Source organism: Heliangelus exortis, chromosome 2 (genome assembly GCF_036169615.1).
Source record: "Heliangelus exortis chromosome 2, bHelExo1.hap1, whole genome shotgun sequence".
In the NCBI taxonomy this organism is placed as follows: domain Eukaryota; kingdom Metazoa; phylum Chordata; class Aves; order Apodiformes; family Trochilidae; genus Heliangelus; species Heliangelus exortis.
In genome coordinates, this window is record NC_092423.1 from 60082055 (window position 1) to 60103359 (window position 21305).

Here is a 21305-nt window from a genome sequence, read left to right on the forward strand (position 1 = left end):
CCCCTTCCCCGTTCCCCCGGGGCAGGGGCGGTTTGGTGTGGCGGCCGCCCCTCCCCTGGCCCCTCCCGGCGGGGCCGGCCGTGGGGCGGTGGCTCGGCGGGGCCGCTGGGGCTGGGCCGGGCCTCCGCACCGAGGGAGAGAAAGACCCGCCCGGAGGGGGCCTGAGGACGTAACAATGAGGACGAGAGCAACTCGGTGTTAGGGTTCAGTTCCAGCTGATTTTATTTCCTTCCCGAAGAAAAAAAAAAATAAAAACAAAACAAAACCAAAATAAAAAAACAAAACCAAAATTAAAAAAAAAAAAAAAAGAGAGAGGTTATTTACAGAAGGTATATCAACAATCTGACAGGCAGTGAACTTGACATGGTTAGCTGGCATGATTTTTTTTTTCTTTCCCAACGTTGCGTTGAGGGTGATCGTTAGTAAAAAAAAAAAAAAAAATCTACACAGCATATTGCACAGGATGGATGACCAAAAAAATAACGAAGAACAAAAAAAGTTAAACCCTTAACGGAACCACCTCATTAGGCAGACGTCCTAGTGCCTGTCATGTTATATTAACATACATAAACACACAATCTTCTTTTTTGCTTATTATAATACAGACTTAAATGTACAAAGATGTTTTCACTTTCTTCATCTTAAACACAACAGCTATAAACCTGAATACATATGCTATCATCATGCCATAAGAGACTAAAACAATTATATTTAGCGACAAGTAGAAAGGATTAAATAGTCAAATACAAGAATGAAAAACGCAGTACATAGTGTCGCGAACTCAAACCGGCATTTCGATAGATCCAGTGGTTTAAACGGCACGTTTTTGCTTTTAAAAAAAGTGCAAAAGATGTGGATTACAAGTTAAAGGTACAGGATCCCTTCTGTGTAAATGCACCACTTGCTTTACTTCATTCCGGGATAGATTTCTCCCCAAAACGGTAGCATACAGTGTATACGCCTTCGTCCTTCCCTTCCCCTCCGGCTGCCCCGGCCCCCTCCCCCAGAGAGGCACAGGAGAAGCAGAGAGGGCACCGGGGGCGGCGGCGAGGGATTCTGTCACTTTAAGATGCCTGCAGATTGGAGTGTAAACATGGACAAAATAGGGGCTGATTCGTGGGTGTGTGAGAGTGGGTGAGTGAGCGTGAGCGCGCACACGCGTGTGAGATACTAACCAGCGGCCCTGTTGTTAAAATCAGGAAATCCAAACAGCGATTTACACCGATTTACACCCCCTTTATATATTTTTTACAAAAATACACTGAGAAAATAATCAAACGTTTTCATCTCTCTTCTCTTTTTGTTTTTAAAAGTGTCAAAAGTCTACATTTAAATATAAAAAATTAAAAGTTAAAACTCTAGCCCTTCAGTGAAGGAGACATAAAAATGGTGCGGGTAACAACGAGAACTACCAAAAAAGGACAAAGAAATACAAGTCAAAAATGTTTGGCCAGTATAAATACGTCCACTTATAAAATGGCATCCGATTACATTTACAAGGAAAAGAAAACAATACGAGGATGGAGCATCGGTGAGAAAAAACAGTCTTTCCATTTACAGCTATAAGGAACAAACACATACATACTCTGAGAAAAAATTTGGTCCTGAATTTTTTTTTAAAGTCCAGCACAGATTTGAGTTGCGTTTGAATCCTTTAAAGAGTTAAGAATGAAAAAAAGCTGGTGATATTTTTGTAGGAATCAAACATAGCGCCATCTATCTGCTTTTATATTATCCTAACACTATTTTTTTTGAACTGTTCAACAGTCTTACAGAAATCTTAAAAAGATAAGACAGGATAACATGCTATATTAAACCCAACCAGTGAAATAATCCAACACCATCACGATTCTGAGTAAGGAAAAAACTACTTTTTTTTTTTTTTATTTATTTTCCGGGTGGTTTTTTTTCTTGGTTTTTTTGTTTTCTTTTTTTTTTCTTTTTTCTTTTTTTTTTTTTTTTTTTTCAAAAGCCATTGCCCTCCATTTCCCCTGTACCACATATCATGACAGAAACTGTCCCTATTCGGTCTCTGTTTCCAAAGAAGTTCTCAGTGTTCTTGAAGTTTCGGTCTTATTTTTCTCTCTACATATGACATAAGGTGACTGAAAAAAGCGCTGCCGCCACCTCATCCGTACGTGCAAATCCGTTTTAGTTTATTATTATCTTCCCACCACCGTATTTCCAAGACAGCTCTCAAGTGTAAGTCTGGCTCTTCTCCACTTAACTAGGATCTCAGTCCAGCTCCCAGCTCCATCCGCCGCCGCCTCCTCCTCCTCCCATCATCGTTGCCTCCTCTCACCGCAGACGAAACCGGGACAGGATTTCTCCCCCCAAGCGAGAACCTTGCAAGGCCTTGAGTGGATTTTTTTGTTGTTGTTTTGTTTTTCTGCTTTCCGCCCTCCCTCCCCTCCCCCCCAAGCAGTTCTGCTCGCTCTTTCACACAAAAGAGCGAATGTTCAAGACATCCAGTGTGCGCTCAGCACAATGCATCGCTCCCCCTCCTTTTTATTCGTATAAAACGGGTAAAAACAAAGAACCCAGAGGTGTGTGTGGTCTTCCCCCGCCGCTCCCTCCTCCCCCACCCCCCTTCCTCTGACTCTTTTCAGGAAATAAAAAGGAAAAAGCGTTTCGCTCCCGCCAGTCTCTGAATAAGCACCATTAGGTTCGTCCCTCGGAGGGGGTGTGTGCGGGTCCGTCTCCAGCCGGAGGGAAGGGTTTGCTGGCCTTTCTGCAAGGAGAGGGCAATCCCACTCCCGCCGCCGAGCACAAGCAGCAGTCTCACCAGCCCCTTCCCAGAAAAACAAAAGACAACACAACCAAAACAAAACCCCCACAAACAAACAAAAAAGCCAAAACCAAAACTAAACAAGAAACAAAAGCGCCCTGGCGGGATGGGCGAGTCCTGCCGACAACGCGCGTCTGTGCCTCCTCCAGCAGGGCCCGGCTCTCGCCTCAGTAAGTAAAGACCAGGTTGGAAATGCTGGACTCCAGCCAGTCCCCCGAGATCATCTCACTTACCTCCGGCGTGCAGTAGTCCGGGAACTCAAAGTGTGAGCCCGAGCCGGGCTCGAAGTTAAAATCCAGGTCCCGGTCGAGCACTGAGGAGCTGAAGCTTCCCAGAGACATGCTCTCAAAGCCGGGGCTGGGGTTCAGGTCCAAGAGGTCGTCCTCAAACTCGTCGTCCGACGAAGAGGAGCCGGAGGAGGAAGAGGAAGAGGAGTGGGAGGACGCGGAGGAGGAATGCGCCGTCGAGGGGGCAGGGGAGGAGGCGCGCAGGCTGGTGTAGCTGCGGTGATCCGAGGGCGAGCCGGAGCCAGAGGGCGAGGGGCAGCCGGTGCCGCCGCAGTCCCCGTCGGGCCGGCCCGCACCGCCGCCGCCCCCCTCCTCGTAGAGACTTAGGGGGTCGCCGGTCTCGGCCGAGCTGCTCAGCGTGGGGCTGCCGGGAACGGCGCCACCGGGGGAGGCGGAGGCGGCCGCCGACTGCCCACTTCCGAAGATGTAGACCCGCTTCAGCTTCTTCTCGGCCAGTGGCTTGCCGGGCGCAGCGGGCGCGCCCGCCGCCCCCCGGGGTTTGTAGAGCGCCTGGTGCTCAGGGGGCAGGAGTGCGGCCGGCGGCTCCCCGGGGAAGGGGGCGGCCTTGCCGCCCGCCGCCGCCTTGCCGTGGGGCTTGCCGCCCGCGCCGCCGCCGCCGGCGGGGGAGGGCTTGGAGCCACCGCCACCGCCCTTCTTCGGGGCGGGCTTGGCGGAGGCCGCGGGGCCTCCGGGGCCGCCGCCCGCGCTGCCCCCGCCGGCGCCGCCCCCGCCGCCCTTGTCCGCCTTGTCGCCGGGCTTGGCGGAGCTGTTGCCCGACTTCACCTTCTTCCTGGGCCGGTACTTGTAGTCGGGGTAGTCCGCCATGTGCTTGAGGCGCAGCCGCTCCGCCTCCCGGATGAACGGGATCTTGTCGCTGTCCTTGAGCAGCTTCCAACGCTTGCCCAAGCGCTTGGAGATCTCGGCGTTGTGCATGTCGGGGGACTGCTCCATGATCTTCCGCCTCTCGATCTGCGACCACACCATGAAGGCGTTCATGGGCCGCTTGATGTGCCCGCTGGGCGTCTTGCACCAGCTCGGGTCGTCCGCCTTGCCCCCCGTAGAGGCGGTGGAGCCCGGCGTGGGGGAAGAAGCGATGCCCAGCTCGATGCCGGCCCCGGAGTCGGAGGTCTCGGCGGCAAGCAGCGCCTCCGTGTTCTCCGCCGTGTTGGTCTGCTGCACCATCGCGGCGGCGGCGGGGGGCTCGCCGGGGCTCAGCGCCGCTCCGGCGCGGGGCAGGGCGCGCAACTTCTCACAGCGGCACCGGGGCTGCACGGCCGGACGCGCAGCCCCCCGCGGCCGCGCCCCCGCTTCCCGCACCACTTGTACTTCCACACCGGCGCCCTGTTCCCGGCGGCGCGGTCCTCTCCCCCTCCAGGCAGCGACGGCAGCGGGGCCGCCCGCGGTCAATCAGAGTTTCTGCAAAAAGCAGCACGGCGAGCCGCCCGTCCAAGTTTGCTATTTTCTTGGGTTGTTTGGGGGCTTTTTTTTTTTTCTTTTTCTTTTTTTTTTTTTTTTGGAGGGGGGTGTCGCTCTGCTTTTTTTCCTCACCACCTCGGGTCTCCCCCCCTCCCCGAAGCAGCCGGTCCAGTTCACAAGTGCTTTTCGCCTGCCCCCGGCGTTTCAGGAGAGCAGTGCGCCCGCCGACGAAAGTCTCTCAGCGCTGGGCACGGCCAGCGTGCACCGCCGCGGGGGAGGGGGGAGGCGGCGCGCCCCCAGAACCCCGGCTCCAGGACTCGTGGCAGCGGTGGCGACGGCGGCGGCGGCCAGGAGTTAGTGCAGGTAGGATTGAGTCGTTGCGAGGTACTGAGCGAAAACCCGTCAGGGAGGAGAAAAAAAAAGGAAAAAAAATAATAATAAGGAAAAAAAAAAGTGGAAAAAATGCCGGAGAAAAAAAAAAAAGAAAAAAAAAAGGCCTCGTGTATGGACGAGCGTGTAGGTCCCCGGCAGAAAGAGCCGTGAGCCGGGCTCCCAGCTCCGTTCTCCGCCGCCGCCGGTGCTGCTGCTTCTCCGCGCGCGCGGAACCCTGCGGAGCCGCCGCCGCCGCCCCCCGCCGCCGCCGACCCGCGCGCCCGCCCGCCGGGCGATGCCCCGCGCCCCCCGCGCGCCGCGCTCCGCCGGCTGCAGCTCCGAGCGGACCCCGCGCCCGCCCCGCGCCGCTTTATCCGTTCGCAGCCCGCCCCGCGGCCAATCGGGCGCTGTATCCAACGCCTCCGCGTGCCAAGCCCCGCCCCCCGCCCGCCGATTGGCGGCGGCCGCCGCGCGGTAATAATGGCCGCGTGCAATGAGAAGCGGCGGCGCTGACCTCATTCCCGGCGGCGGGGCGAACTTTTTAAAAGGGGCAGGAGGGCAGCCCCGCGCGCCGCCCCGCGCCCCGCCGCGCACGTGCCCGCGTCCTTCCCACCCCCCCCCCACCCACCCACCCACCCCCCGCCATCACCCCCCACCCCCTCCCCGCCTCCGCTCACCCCTCCTCCCCGACCCCCCTCCCCCCTCTTCCCTCCCTCCTGCTGCGCTCCTCCTTCCTGACGGGGAAAAATTAGAAAAATCAGCAAAAAAAAAAAAAAAAAAAAAATCATCGTAATGCAAATAATTAAAAAAAAAGAAAGAAAGAAAAAAAAGGGGTGGGGGGAAATTAACCCGTTGCGCTCCCCGTCCTGCGGGAGGAGGCGCGGAGCGGCGAGCAGGGACGCCACCTGCCCTGACAAAGGGACAGGCGGGTATCCCGGCATGGCGGGCAGAGCTGCCGGGGGCTGCGAGGGGACCCACCCCCTTGCACAAGCACACACACGCACGGACACGGACACGCACGCCCCCCGCGTCCCCGCCTCAGAGTGTGACGGGAGGGGTCATCACCCCTCAAGAAGTGCCCGCGAAGAGCTCCCGTCACGCCCCCTCCGCCAGCCACGGAGTTGGAGCTGAGCGGCGGCGGGGGTGGGACGGGACGGGACGCGGGGCCGGCAGCTCCCGTAGAGCGGCCATCCTCAGGCTGGCGGCGGTGTTAATTAATCTCTGCCACCCATCTCACCTCCCCCGGCTCGCCGGGAGGAAGAGGTGGTGCCCCCATCCCCTGCTCACCCTCCCTTCTCCCCCTCCCCCTCGCTTCCCCACCGCCCGCTCCCCGACGCCGCACGACCCCGGGGAGGGGCTGCGGTGGGGGGCCCGGCTCAACCCAACCCCGCTGGATTCCCGGAGATCGGGAGGGTCTGCGGGAAGGAAAAGCGGTGCTCGGCCGGCAGGCAGCCACCAGCCTCCCGGGACGGAGGTGCGGCCGTGCCCGCCCCGCTCCCCCCCTGCACAGCCGAGTGAGTCCTGCCCGCCCCCCACCCCCGCCCCCGTCTTCGGGGACCTTCCTAGGGAGAAAAGTGCGTTTCAGGGATCGCTGTTTCATCTCTCTTCTCCCTCCCTCAGCCCTGCAGCGATCAGTAGTGCAGAAAAACAGGGCAGCGGTGCTACACGCCGTGAAGCACCCTGTTAGGCCTCGCTGCATAAAAAAAAAACCCCACAGTACTCAGGTAAAGAGGGTGGTGAGGCTATAAAAATGGCAGTGTAGCTCCCCAAAGATTCCTCATGTCATTCATCAGGCCAGGGACCAAAAAAGCTGTTAGACAAAACAGCTGTGAAATATGTTGTTCCACATACCACCCTTAAAGACACTTCTTAAATCAGAAAAAAAAAAAAAGAGAAAGGTTGGAAGCAGCTAAAACGTCTAAGAAAGAGGTCTAAAATTAAGTTGCATATTTTTGCAAGAAAAATTATGCTAGGATCCTTTAGCAGGGTTTCTATCTGGTTTGAGAACAAGCTTTGAATATTAAGATTCCACACTGGACTCACACTACTGCACTACTACACTGTCATTAAGTGCTGAGAAAAAGCTTGAATTCCTAATATCTCCCTGGGTAGCTCACCTACATTACTGAGAGTGTTTACAAAGATACAACCTAAATTACTGCTTTCCTTGCTAAAGAAACACATTGTTTCCTCTTTCAGCCCTGGTAGGCATTGGCAAAAATACCGCTGTCTGCTATGTTGATGACATCCAGTGACATGAGTAGAATTTCTCACCTTTACATTTTCTGAGTAGTAAATCACATGTTTTCCCCCTGCAACCCCAAAGCAAACATCAAATCTGTTCTACCATATACCACCCACATCTATAGAAATGGAGGATCACAGTGGTTTTGGTGTCAGGAGTAAGTCCTGTATATATTTATACTCCTGGTATTCATGTGGAGCAGTATAAAAAAATTAAGATTGGGAGTAGTCAGTACCTTCTTGCTGCTCTACCTGTTAGTATGGTATCCAAAAGTATTTCAACCCCCAACTATCATATTTTACATATAAATTTAAATTTGTTTAAACTACAAAGCAGGTAAAACATTCTCATGTTTCTAGACACAGGTTAGAACAGAACTAAAAAAAACCCCTAAACTGATAGGCAGAGGCATAGAAAGAAAAAGCTTTAAAAAAGCTTTTCACTTAGTTGTGTTACGGTGTGCAAGGTCTTGGTTGTCATGCATAAAAAGTAGCTCCAGGTGAGTTAACTGTTATCTTGATGAAAGCAATCAGGTTGATTTAATCTCGGTTCAAAAACTGTCTATGTGAGATGGATAGAAATGTATTATTTCCTGGATGAAAACTTGTAAAAAGTGCAATCTAGAAATGCTTAATAAAGCAATTGCACGAACACAGTGTGAAAACTCTATAAAAGCACTTCAGTACAATTTCTGGGCTGTTTCCCTGAAGTTAATTGTTTCCACCCCTAATCCTCCAGTGCTGGACTGGAAGTGCCTTCCAGCTCCCCACATTTTTAGGCCTAGGTGTAACGTGGTGAGCATTCAGCTTCCACCCAAAATACACTTTTAGGATCATCGGCAAGATTTGTCCACCTTTTACAACTTAAAAAGCCTCGAAACTTCATTCTATTTGCCGCAGGTTTTTTAAGGCCGTAGACGGAGAGAGGGACACGAGGTGGCAGCGCTGAACCTCTTCTGCCAGACGTGGGAAAACGCCAAGCTACACAACTCGCGTCCTTTTTTTTTTTTTTCCTTTTCCTTTTCTTTTTCCTTTTCCTTTTTCCTTTTCTCTTTCTCTTCCTTTATTATTATTATTTCACCGCGGTTTTACTGAGCAGTATAGCGCTGCAAGTTTCTAACTCTAGGTCTGCATACAGGAGCTTTCAGAGTGCCAATGTCTGCACGTTCACCTGTACACCGCTGAAACACGATTGACCGTAAACTGTGTTTAAAAGCACGGTAGTCGGTAACAAAATTCGCACGCGTACGGCCGGGAACCGGAACCTGCGGTTCACCTTGCACATGGAGCAAGAGAGCGTTTCCATGGGTTTGTTCTTAGGCAAAGCTTCTGGACAAATCAGCAATACTGATTCTATGTGAATCAGACCGCAGTACCCACCGGTTAAAACGTCTTAAGAACACGTAGATTTAGCACCGCAGCAGATTTTTTTCCCCTCTCCGTTTTAAGCTGAGGATTACTGGCATTCAGGTTTATTTAACTACAGCCCTTGCAGTTGATCTTTTCCACACCCCCACCCCTGCAGGCTGTGAGAAATGCTTAGGAGTCGACTCCGGCTGAGCTCTCGGGAGACAAACCTCCGCTTCCGCGGAACATGTTCCCGCATGCCCTTGTCGGCACGGAGCGCTTCTCTTCCCTGTCGGGACCCTGCCCGGGCAGAGAGCGGAGGCAGCAGAGCCAGCAGGGCCGGGGATCCCCGTCGATCCACCCGCCGCCTTTTTCCTTCTCCTAGCCTCCCGCGACAGCCAGCGGATAACCAGACACCGGGAACCCACGGGCTCATCCCTCCGCCGGGGAGATTAACGCGCATGTTAATTCCACGTTGAGCAGACACTCTCGCCGAGCACAAAGTGCTCAGATCCCCTCTCTTTAACCACCCGCCCTTGCCCAGCGCAGCTCCGACCCCCAGCACTTCCCTTTCCCCCCTTGACTCCCCCCGCAGCGGGGCCTGTTCCCGCACCGCAACACACACGGGCGGGCACGACCCTTCTTCCCTGCCGCTTACCGCCCGCGCTATCATCAAAACCCTTTCGCAGGGGATGCGCGGACGCGGAGTAGTGGAGGAGCTAGCTCCACGCCCCGCGCAGCCCCCCGGCCGCTGCCGGGGAAGGGGGGCGGTTCCCTCAGCGCGCAGCCCTCCGCGCCTCCTGCGCGGCCACGTCCCCGAGGGGGGCGGGGGAAGGGGCAGGGGCCGGTAGCGGCACATCCCGGGTCTGATCCCAGGTGCTCATCGGTGGTGTGTGCCACCTGAGCACCTCCCGAGCGGGGACATCAGCGGGCCGTGCAGCGTCCCCAGAGGACGCTGTGGGTGACCAGAGCGAGTCCCGGGACACCTGGTGTCCCGTCGCTCCCTGACAGGCCTCCAGGCGGTGGGGAAAGGCGGCACTTTGTTTTCCTTCAAAAACCCTGAATTCTGAGTGTGTTTCTGTCTCTGTGACCAAAAGGCACCTCTTTAGCATCTACTTTGCCTTGATTTCCTGTGCCATGTTTCAATTGGGGTGATTTTAGCCTTCTTGAATCGCATAGGACAAGGCCACACCAGAGGTAGGCTGCTAGACAACACCTTCCACACCATCTTTCTGCTGACTGTTTATCCAAGGAAAAAAAAAAAAATTGGTGAGACACTTGCCATTAAGGAAAAAAAAAAAAAAAAGAAAAAAGAAAAAAGTAAAAAACCAAACCAAACAAAAAACAAGCAAACACGAAAACCTAAATCAAAAAACAACCCAAACAAACAATCCAAAACACAACAACAACAACCCCCCCCTGGCTTTTAAGATAACATGATGATAGCAGATATTCCTGATCAACTAATAGCACACATAAGAATCAGAGGTGTAAGTTGAGATGTGAAAGTGGGTCCTCCTTCTTCATCCTGTTTGCAAGAAGAAAAACTCCATTGTACAATTGCATCACTCTGATTCACAGAGTATCTTTATTCAATGTGATTCATGAGCACTTTGAACTCTCCCTGACAGCTTTGTTGAGAAGAACTTTTATGACTGGGAAGTGTTTTATAGAGCATATTATTTACTTAGCCATGAAAAATCTGTTGCCTAAATTTGTACGGTATTGTTTCCTTTAAAAAATGTATGTTCACCTATGTTTGCCTTGAATACAAACCTTCACATAGATACCCAGGGCTCTTATTATGAGAACACTGAGACATATCTAGCCCATTTAATACAGTAAGTAGGTAAGAAGCCATTTGCGTATACATATTTATATGAATTCAGATATTAATCACATATATGGAAATGTTTGGTTTGGGAAGGCAGAAACTCCTCTCCAGCAATTTTTAATAAGAAAATATGATAATACCTTCTCTCCTTTATTCACTTTGGTGACCTCTTAAGTTTAAACTTGTTCTCTAAGAATAACACAGGTTCAAAAAGATCTGTTAAAAAAAATAATTAAAAGAAACTTGGAAAACACACCAGTTGCATTTACTTAAAAGGAGAATTGCAACCCCTATCTAATCCTATAAGGTTTAGTAAATTTTTTTTTTTTTTAAGCATCATACAAGAAAACCTTTTACTTCATTTTAAAACTGCTTTGGAAACTGAAAAGCAACATAGCCACGAGATTGAAAAGGAATTACTGGTCTGCTGCATATGTATCAGCAAATTGCATATTCATGCCCTGCAGCTGCCGTGAAGGCCACCCCAGAAAGGGGTGAGAGGAAGAGGAGCCTGAAAGCCTGAGAGGAGAGCTGGGGGAGAGGAGCAGAGGCTCTCTCTCTCTCTCTCTCTCTCTCCAGGAGGATTGGGGAAGGAGTGCCCAGCTCCTTTGGACCACCTTACTGTTTGAATGTGCTCCTCTGTTCTGCCCCTTACACTTCCTCCCAGACATCTGTACTCATCTTGCCTTCTTGCTCTTGCTTTCCCATGCCTTCTCCTATAGGCTTCTTGCTACCTTGCTCATAACATTCAGCTCCAGCTCATCTTTTTGTGCCATCTCTGCAAACAGCTGCAAAAAAGAGTTCAGCAGAAGCCCACAAAGCACCAAGAATGAAGTAATATTTCCACCCACTTCCATAACATCATCATGTCACCCAGACTTAAGCATTGTTGGTAAGATGAAGCTACAAAACCACTGGGTGTTGAATTAAATTAGTTTGGTTTTTTTTAAAGATCATTTAGTGGGAAGTTGCATGCTATTTAATTCAGCATATGAACAACTTCTTGTGTTAAGCAAAACATTGCTTCTACTTAGTACTTCTGGAAAGGCGGAATAAGGTGCACACAGTAAAAAGGATTCTTCTGAAATGCAAAGTCTTCTAATGTGTTTCTCATATGCACATTTCCTGAGTCATATATTCAAGGTAATTAAATAAGAATTTTTAAAAAGATCTTGCATAGGATTTAGTTGTGATAATTGTCTTTTTTTTTGTTTGTTTGTTTTTTTAAACTCTGTGTTATTCATAGATGTTTATCCACAGGATCCAACTCTAAGTAAAGAAAATGCCTTCAGTAAGCTGTGGACAGTTGGGGTTATCCGTGTACTCTAAGATGGTTCTGGCAGATCTGGAGCAGCACCCAGCTCTTAATTCACCAGAATACAGATCCAGGTTGGTGTGTAAACTTTCTGGATGCTTTCTGCAGAGACTCCAGAAAAGCCTGTCACCAAATAATTCTGTTTTCTTTTCGGAAGAGAATGGTGGAGGTAATAACAGTGATTATTTTAAATGTCTTTAGTTTTAGGATCACAAGGCATGGAAATAACTATGACTAAAACCAGCAATATCACACCACTGAGATTGGTCCTAAGAATGGCCTGTCATTTTCTGATATTTCAACTTCGGGCAGCATTTAGTGTTTCTTGTCATAAAATTGCCTTTGTTTTCAAAAATTCATCCTCACAGTCATCCCTATGGTCTTAAGATATAAGAGACTACTTTCTGTCACATGGCTTTTGCTTAATTTTTCTGATTTGCTGTTTCTGATGCACAGGTCAAAAAAGCAACAGCAGGTTCTGGTGGGAAGAGGCAAAATGCATTTTAAACTGAAATGAATGAGAGCAAAAAGTCGTTTTCTTGATTTTTTTTTTTTTTCCTTTTGTGTTCAGGACAAATACAAGTCTGGCTTTCTTCCTGGTTTCTTTCCATATAATTGTTCTTAATTATGGTGGTAGTGTGACAATTAGTAAGTAGATTTTTTTTTTTCCTTTTCTGAACAGATTACTCAAATGATACCTTTTTGTACTTGCCAGGGTCTATTCTACAATCTGTCATCTGCCATGCTTATACATCTTGTGCAGAATAAGGTTACTGTTTTAATATTAAATATTAATATTTTCTAAAAATTGCTAAAAGCATTTTTTGTCTAAGAATTGTATCTTTTTGCACCACCAGAAAAGGGTGGTAAAGTTGTACACTGCTACTCTATGTACTCTTGATCTAGCCATCACACTCAAGAAGTGTACATCTGATGTCCAAGTGAGGCAGGATGTCTGAATTTGCATTGCTTTATAGACTCTGTATTTAAGTTTTATTAATTGCTATCAGAGATAAAAAAAATTCTGTACGTAACCTCAGGAAGCTAAAACATTAGACACTAATTTGTGTTACAAAAATCAAGCATTTTCCATGTATTTTTCAAAAATTTAAATCCTCAGTTCATGTGTCTCACCCATACAGTCTGGTGTCTCATCTGTGCATCAGAAATGAATAAAAAATCAGAAGAAAAGAATTTTGCTTTGTAAAATTACTGATTTATCAAATACTGGTTAAGAGGATGTCAATTTATAGTAATTTTATGAATTATAAACATAGAAAAAATATGAAAAATGTTGGACCACTGTTCATCAAAGCACTTCCATAGAAAAATTATCTGCTAAGCAGCCCTTAGTTTGGTTTATGAAGAGTGCCTTTGAAATGTGAAGTGTAAATCTTGTTGATGTATCAGAAAATATCCTTTCATTCAGGAAAGACTATGCACATCCAATTAGTCTATCCTTACTCCCATTCCATTCAAAGAAAAAAAACCTTTTATTTAATACTTGCTTGTGGGACAGCTTCCTCCAGCAAACAGTCTGTTCAGAACTGTAAGTTACACAATTAGGTACCAAATAAGATCCTTTAAAACGGCCTCACAAGCTAAGTGTCACCCAAGAAATACAGAAAGATGTCTTGTAGACTGACTTCGCTCAGATTCCGTGGCACCTGTATCCACCAAGAACCTGAGAATTCCTCCTTCATGCACTCCTCCTGGTAACTGCTCTTTGTGGAAGCTCTGAGGTGGAAGGTAACAGTGCTGGTGGGTGGGTGGGTGCTGCAACATACCCACACACCAGCCTCAGGGGTGGAATAAACAGCAGCTGCCCATGTGTTCCCCAGTTGCTGGAGGTGGGGGGCAGGAGGGGGAATTTGAGGCAGGCACATTGTCTCAATGCAGATCTTATGGTTTCCCTGACACTCTCACTCCTGTGACATGAAGTGTCAGGATATAACCAGGGTATAACACTGCTTCTTGTGTATCTCACACCTAGTGTCTAAGTAATGCTCATTCCAGAGGAGTGTAATTGCTGTTGAACATCTCTGAGGTACCTCAGCATCTTGCTGATACAAGAACGTGCATATGCACAAGCACTGTACTGAAGACTTCTGTGTATGACATTTTCTGCCTCTATATCTAAAAGGGGGGGAAAAAAATCACTAACAGACACAAGACCATTGGGGAAAAAACAGTATTTAGACCACAGAGCTAAAAAGACAGAAGAATAACAAGGTCCTATAGAAACAGACACTGGAGACACTTGCTTTTTAGGATAGATGTACACTGAGGAATATGGTGTCATGTATAAATAGCTGAGATAGCTATAAATGATCCATCCTAGGTACCAGGAGCAATAGCAGGGGTTTTTAGGCTTTCACTCTTGATTTATGTGCCCATTAGCTGTGAGCCAAGGATGGCTCTGGTTCTTTGAGGTATTTCTATAGCATCTGGAAATAGGCTGTGGTGCAGGTATGCCCTGCCCTGCTTTCCAGCTCTTGTCCCACAGCTGTCTGAACAGCTCTGCTCCCATCTCCCTCCTGGGTTGAAGGCTCTGCCTTCAAAAGGCTCCTTCAAAGGAGACTTCTGTCTCCTTTGCATAGCTTCACCAGCCTATGGCTATGCAAGTCTTTAACTCTCTGCTTCCTTGCTCTTAGCCTCAGTGATGCTCTAGCACAGCTTCTGCACTGATTTGTTTTCAACCAGATGAAGAAAAATTAAACAACATTCCCTCACTGCATAATGCATGTTCAGTCCAATCTTGCAAAAATTCATCTCTGGAAAGTTTATGGGTTTCATCTTCAAGTATTCTTCACAGCCACCCTTTGCTTTCCAGAGCTTTCATGGCCACTCATGAGTAGGCAAAACAGCATCTGAACACCAAATGAGATGAGTGTCCTCTTTTTTGTGTGTTTTTTCTAGCCTAGAAATAAGGGGAAGCTGTTACTCTGGAGCTGATGATTGATCACATATCAAGGGGAAAAAAGTGGCTGCAGTAGCTGCTAGGATGTTAACTTGCATTTATATTGTATTTTTGTTCAAAACTACAGAAAGTCTTGCAAGGCCTTTGCAATACTGGCGGCAACTTCATTGAAGTGCTCCTCTTTCCGCCTTGAACAAACACATTCAGCTCAGCTGTTCAGTCTGCACTGATGAAATACAGTCTCATTTATCCAACTTATTCCTTCTTTCTTTCAAAACAGGAAAATATTGGGCAAACTGGAGAAACTACAAAACCTGCATACAAGTTTGGCCTTATTATTTCCTCTATTATTTACCAAACGGAAAAAACCCAACAACAACAGTTCCTCTGCATTTATCAGTGACTATTAGAAGGGATGTGATTCTTATGGTAAGTAACAATTTACAGATGGCCAGGTGCAATCAGCATATCTAATCTTATCATGCATTTCTTTTATTCACAGCTGCAACAGTTGGTGTCAGTTAATAGATTACCAACCATGAAGTATATTATTTCCTTTTATCCTGCTTTGGGGCTACAAAAGTGATTTGTAAACTGTCCTAGCTGTTGAATTTTTTTTTTTTTTTTTTTTTTTTTTTTTTTTTTGTGTGTGTGTGTGGCTTTATCGTTATTTAGTTTGTGCCAGTTAAAAAGAACATGGGGATGTTTTTCAAATAATCCATTTTGTTTTCATTTGATCCATTTATTACTCTGTGGATTTAGAGACTTAAAAAAAAAAAGTATTTGCTCTTTGGGCTTTTAATGTAAATTGGAACAGGAGTTACTTGTCAAGTATAATTTTTGGTAGATTTTCTTGTTTTTTAAGAATGATCTATCACTGATGAGGGCTCAGTTTTGCCTGGTTAGGTCCATTAGGTCATGAGGTGCATTCACTATCAGCCCTCCCAAGTAAGCAATCAAAAAAAAAAGGACTAAATTATCTTCTTGGCTTTAGGGCTCACACTCTGGACACTGGGATGTACAGATATATGTAGCAGTAAGCCAAACAGATAAGTTCCAAAGCTCTCCATATTGTGGTAAAAATTAAAAAAACCTAGTTAAAATAAATGTATTTAGAGCTTTCCAATGAAGCTTTTTTCAATTTTTGTGATGGAGTGACTATCTCCATTGTGTTGGGTTTTTTGCTTTCACTTACAACAAGGTGCTTGATAAAGAGGGATACAGTAATACTTTCTCTATATTTACATGCTTATATACATTTTGCTTACATGTATGTTCAAATCTGCTTCCTGACAAAAGGAGTTTTAATGGTAAGGGGTGCAGCTATTAGCACATATCAATGTCTTTATAATTAAATAAGTATTCTCAAAAGTAGTGAAGTTACTCACATAGGTTAGCTTAACAAAAGAGAGAAATCAAAAGAAAAGAAAAGATCCTGATCACGGTTTCAAAATGCATGGCCAGCAGTGTCTTATCATTTGCACAGAGCAGCATGTATGCACAGCAATTGGCAACCATTAAAAGTATGACATTAATGGAGCCAAACAAATACTTGCAGGGAATATTTTGCCTATTCAGATTAGTCTCTTTCTCTGCACACATTGTCTGAGGTGGATTAGAATTTCTTATGATTTTTTTTTTTTTGTTCTGAATTACATTTTCAGTTTTTAACAGATTTCTGTTGATTTGCTACTTTATCTTAGTACCATACTTGCGTTGTTGTATAAGCCATTGAAAAGAAGATCTTTGATTGTAAAGCCTGTTAGTAGTTGTTCATAGATTGAGAATATAAGGTGAGGGCCTCAAAATATTTTGTAATTTGATATAAATGACTGGATGCATGCCAAGGTTTTGCAGAAACTGGCCTTTTTTTTTGCACTGGCCTGACTTCAAAGGCTCTGGTGTTCGTGCTGTCATGCTGCACATCTTATTGTTGCTGGCAAAACTTCTCCAGGTAAGGCTGAATAATTTCCAGATATACATGTATACCAGTTACTCTGTCATTTGTGTTGGAGACAGGATCATCCAGATTGATTAATACATTGTAAAATGTATGAATAGGCAAATAAGGCCATAATAGAAGATTTTAAGCTTCCAGCTTAAGGAGCTTTTGTTGTTGGAAGGTGAAACTATTGCCTTGCCTAATTTACTTGCTAAATCTGTACTTAACTTTCAGAGGTTGAATATTTGACTGCTTATGCTTGGTTACACATGCTAATTCCAGAAGCTATTAATGCATGGATGCACGTCTGCCTGCTGCAATGTTTTCTGTTTCATACTGGGCAAGTTCACTCACTGTCTGCAACCACAGTGTGGGGACAAGGGTCCCTTTGGTTCCATGTCACCAGCACAGGGCTTGACTTGTGGGCAGCTTGCCTGGAGCTGGTGCCAGCTGCAGTGGCACTGCTCAGAAGTGCCTGCGTGGGGACACTGAGGGATATTGCCAGCCCCAGTGCTAGCGATGGTGTCTCCAAGAGAATGGTGACCACACTCCTGGTGCATGGAGGAAAGTGTCAGGGAATGCCTCGTGGCACCTCTTTTCACAGATTTTTACCAGGTCCTTTCTACACAGGACCTATAGAACAGCAGAAACATTTGAAATAAATGTGTTCATGGCAGTAATGATTTTTAGCAGGGCCATTTTATTCACCATGGCTGTGTGTCCTGAGCCCAGCCCAGGGCTGGGCTCCCGTCCCAGCAACCCACTCAGGCCCAGCTGCCCGTTCTGGATGGTGCTGCCCTCAGGGCTCTGAACGAGGGACCTTTTGCAGCTTTTCATCCTGTTTTATCAATTAAAAAGGGGGTGGACGGATGGGATGGGCAATGGCTGTAGCCCTGATGGTTTTAAAGAAAACTCAGAAAGGCTAAAGGGAAAAGGCTGAATCTTCTCTTTAGCAAAGCCTGCTCTTATCAGCAGTGAGAGCTAGAATGTGCTTTTCTTATCTTGGCTCTGCCTCCAGTACCCATCAATGTGATTTCAGTGTTGATACTAATAATGGTTTTACTGCTGAGCAAAGCAAAGCAAAGCAGACAGAAGCTTTGGTGCTATGGCAGGACATGTAGGCAAACATTGCTGTTCTCTGCCCAAGTCAGTCTGTGGAGCAGTACACTCCAAGGAGACTCTCAGGGCACTGGAAGTTTTCATCAGCCACACACAAAAGGGAAACCAACTGCCAGTAAACAGGAGCACTGTGACTCCCAGCCAGGCTTTTCCTTACTGGAGACCCACTTCATCTCTGGAATATGAGGCAAGGTATTTGAGTCTCTCAATCCTCATGCTGACCCATACATGCATCTCAACATCTTTAACACTCCAGTAGTGTTTCCACATTTTTTTTTTCTCCCAGTGCTTAGGACAGCAAGAACCTTTTGTCTGTTTGGCAGGCAAACACTAAGCTTCAGGCACCACCACAGGTCTTTGTGATTCAGGGTTCTATGTACTTGCTTACTGTATTACTGTTTTTCACCTCTGATGACTTACTAAAAAGTAATCTACTGAAGAAAGATTTAGTCTTAGCAAGTGCAAGGTTTACACAATTTTCTTTGGAAACATAGGTGAGTGCACAGCTGGAATGGGTGCAGCTTTAGAGAGAAGTGCTCTCTGCCTCCCCAGGATGGTTCTGAGTGCAGAATCAGCCATTAGGTACTAAATGGTACACGGGACAAATACACTCTTAGCTTTACAGAAGGTGTATTGTGGCTGATAAGATAAAAAATTATTTATAAAAACAAGAAGAAATATTTAGAGGTCTGTTATGTATTTAATCTAGAGCCACAGAGGAAATAATTAATTAAACTGGAGAATATGGGGAACTTCACAAGGTTTGTGAGGTTAGTGAGGCACAGGGTCAGGGAGATCAGCTCTGGGGGCTGCTGAAAAGGGAAGGTTTGGGCTGCAGGGAAGCTTTTAGTGAAGTCATGCATGATTCATCTTGGTATTTTTTTTATTTAGTATTTTCAATAATGATTTGGAAGCACAACACAAAGAGGCACTGCTGATGGAGAGGAGGATTGGGATGACACACAAGGAGAACTGGTTTACCATATGAACGGGGCAGGAGAAATTGGGTAAGGAAGTACAAAGTGCAAGTCCAAACTGGTAGAGATTACCAATAAGCCTTGTTGCTATGGGATAACAGTGCAGTGGTTTTAAATGACAAAAGCAGATGGAGCAGTCTGGATACGCAATTCTGTCACAGCAAGATTATCATCTCTCAAGGTGCTGCAGACACAGAAAGCCATAAATATAATAATTTCAAAAATCATAGTTACTCTAAGAAAAATTCAGAGGGTTTTTTTCAGCAGAGTTTGTGGAAATAATTAATATTTTTATTCAAGACCAAGGTAAGATACTAGTGAAAAACCTGGGATACTAGCCATCCATTTTCAGGAAAGATTAATTCAGACTAGTATAGGTTTAGAGAAGATATACTCTCCAAGGGAGTAGAGAAATCTGATGTATGTATGGATGCTAGAAAAGATTAGTGTCTTTATTTTGGCACACTAAAGGTGGAGAGGAGATCAGACTTCTGCCTAATTTAAATGAACAGCAAACAGGGAAAACAGCACTAAAACAGGTAAGCTAAGAATGAGGTAATCAAAAGATGACATGGCTATAAAATAGCTACAAGCAAACTGAGAAGTAATTATTAAATCCAAAGTTCCACATGATGAAATTATGTGAAGAAAGCAGAAGTATTTAAAACATAATTTTAAAACTCTGTGCAGTGCTCTTTAGACTATGTTTAAAGCATTTCTTTTATTTTAACTTTAGGTTTGGCAGACTGTAAAAAAAAACACTTTTGCACATGTTTACTTAAAATATAAATTTCTAATATATAAGAAAAACGGTTTTCTCCTGCCAGACAGTATGACTGTTCTTGGTGTTGCAGCTGTCTTCAATGGTCAAGAAGTATGAATACAGGGAAATGTTGTAGTTCCATGCTGGATCATGACTTCTTGGCATGTTGTGTGCATTGGCCATCCTCGTATCCAAAGCTGCAAAGGGACAAAACAGCAGCAGTCACTCTGGAGGTAGAACAAGCCGAGTCTGGTGGACAGTTCCTCATCTTCCAAGACACAGAATGACAGATCTCAAACTCCAAACTTCAATATTTCTGAAGTTCATAATTTGGCCAAGGCATGGCAAATTTTGACAGTAATGCAGTTCTTTGTGCTACCAGAGTTCCAGTTGATGCTTCAACAAAGCAACTTCTCAGCAGAGCTGTTTGTAAAACATGGTGGTGGTTTTAATGTGGACAAGATATGTTCTTTCTCGGTCACAATATCAAAACAGACTTAGCCAAAACTCTTCAATAAAATAACAGCCTTTGCTAGATGTGTGCCATGGAACATTTCTGCCTAAGTAATTTAAAGTTTTGCGACAATAAGATTAAGAAAAACTACCTCACAGTACAAAAAAATCTTAGGTATTGGAATATCTTATCTTTACACATATTAATTTTGAAATACCATTCATAAGCATTGACATCACACTATTATATGGATTATGATTAATTTAATAATATGGCAAATGTAGAGAGTTTTATTTATACATTCATCAATTCATATATTCTAAACCTAAAGGTCTCCAATTTGACACATTGAATTGCTTAAGCTTATTACCAAATAAATAATAATTATATAGCTAACTCACAAACAAAGAATTTGTCCAAGGCCCTCTAATCTGGAAAAAAACAAACTGGGAAACCAAACTTCCACTCTGTTTTCAAATGCTAAACATCTTGCACCACCAGTCCCCTCCTGTCTGGGACCCCTGGTCTCTGCAGATGTGCAGGGACCGTACTTGTAACTCTTGTGTTTCAGACACTGGGGAACTACCCCCTGACAGCAGAAACAAGATCATGTGGTTTAAGACTAATAAGATGAAGAAATGTGAATGAACTTTCATGAAAACAGTTAACAGAGATCAGAGAGACCACTTTTAAGGGTTTTAAGACATGTTTTAAGCATATGTTTAAACATGCGAAAAGGATTTTTTAAAAATTGTGAATCAAGGTTTCTGTTACTTTTGAAGCCTTTTGGCTGTGTTTTTAAAGTATTTGGGAAAGGAGAAGTGGATAAATCCAAGATGTTAATTGCACCTAATAGCTCAACTAGAAGAACAGGTTGAGCTCCATTTGCTGATTAAAAAAAAAAATCATTCATTATATTGTTGTTTAGCATAGCAGCACTTTATAGTTTTAGATAAGATCACAGATACACTGCATTTTGTGTTGGGTCAAAGACACAGAGAAACATGATTCCCATCCTCAGAATATAGAGCAAAAGAAACGCTGTACATAAAATACTGTCCCTCTTAAGTCACTGGGAAAAGATAACCACTTTAATTAATTTTATGTTTCAAAACAGAATAGCACATTTTTATTTCACCCAAAATCTAAATTCTGTTTTCTTTTTGCTTAAGCTATATTTGATTTCCAGATAGAAGGAGAAACAAGTAATTTTCAAGGGCCATATGAAAGTACAGAAACCGCTAAGGAGAACGATACTGAAAATTTAAAGCAACCAAGTCCATAAGTTGTGTTTGACTGTGAAACACTTTCTCATGTCTTGTGAAAGAGCCATAGACTTAAATGCACATCTACTAAATGATGTGTGCTTGCAATGTACTTAAGGTAATTATGTTAAATATTATGGTTAAATATGTTAAATATTATGGTAAATATGTTAAATATTATGGTAAATATGAGTTCCTTTGAGTGGATGAGAGTCCATCAGGCACGGTTTCCTGCTATCCAACAGCAGATGCTGATACAAAG

At 45.5% G+C, this 21305-nt stretch overlaps 1 protein-coding gene and 1 long non-coding RNA gene across 3 annotated transcripts; one reads left to right on the forward strand and one right to left on the reverse strand.

Annotated features, from left to right (window-relative positions):
- Window positions 1-1215: 1215 nt before the first annotated feature.
- SOX4 (SRY-box transcription factor 4) lies at window positions 1216-4948 on the reverse strand. Of its 2 annotated transcripts, XM_071736312.1 has the most exons (2): window positions 3022-4948; window positions 1216-2355 (listed from the first exon to the last, which is right to left on the reverse strand). In XM_071736312.1, the coding sequence occupies exons 1-2, from the start codon at window positions 4255-4257 to the stop codon at window positions 2299-2301; spliced, it is 1293 nt and encodes a 430-aa protein (XP_071592413.1). In that variant the 5' UTR covers window positions 4258-4948; the 3' UTR covers window positions 1216-2298. The 2 variants fall into 2 exon arrangements, with proteins under 2 accessions (XP_071592413.1, XP_071592412.1); XM_071736311.1 differs by having other exon boundaries at window positions 1216-4948.
- Window positions 4949-14773: 9825 nt separating this feature from the next.
- LOC139793716 (uncharacterized) lies at window positions 14774-20007 on the forward strand. The gene is made up of 3 exons (XR_011724742.1): window positions 14774-14952; window positions 18476-18591; window positions 19416-20007. It is a non-coding gene; the product is annotated as an uncharacterized lncRNA (long non-coding RNA).
- The last annotated feature ends 1298 nt before the right edge of the window (window positions 20008-21305 follow it).

Bases quoted from the DNA above. Each gene is read 5' to 3' on its own strand.
- SOX4 (XM_071736311.1), bottom strand. From the start codon at position 4,257: ATGGTGCAGCAGACCAACACGGCGGAGAACACGGAGGCGCTGCTTGCC.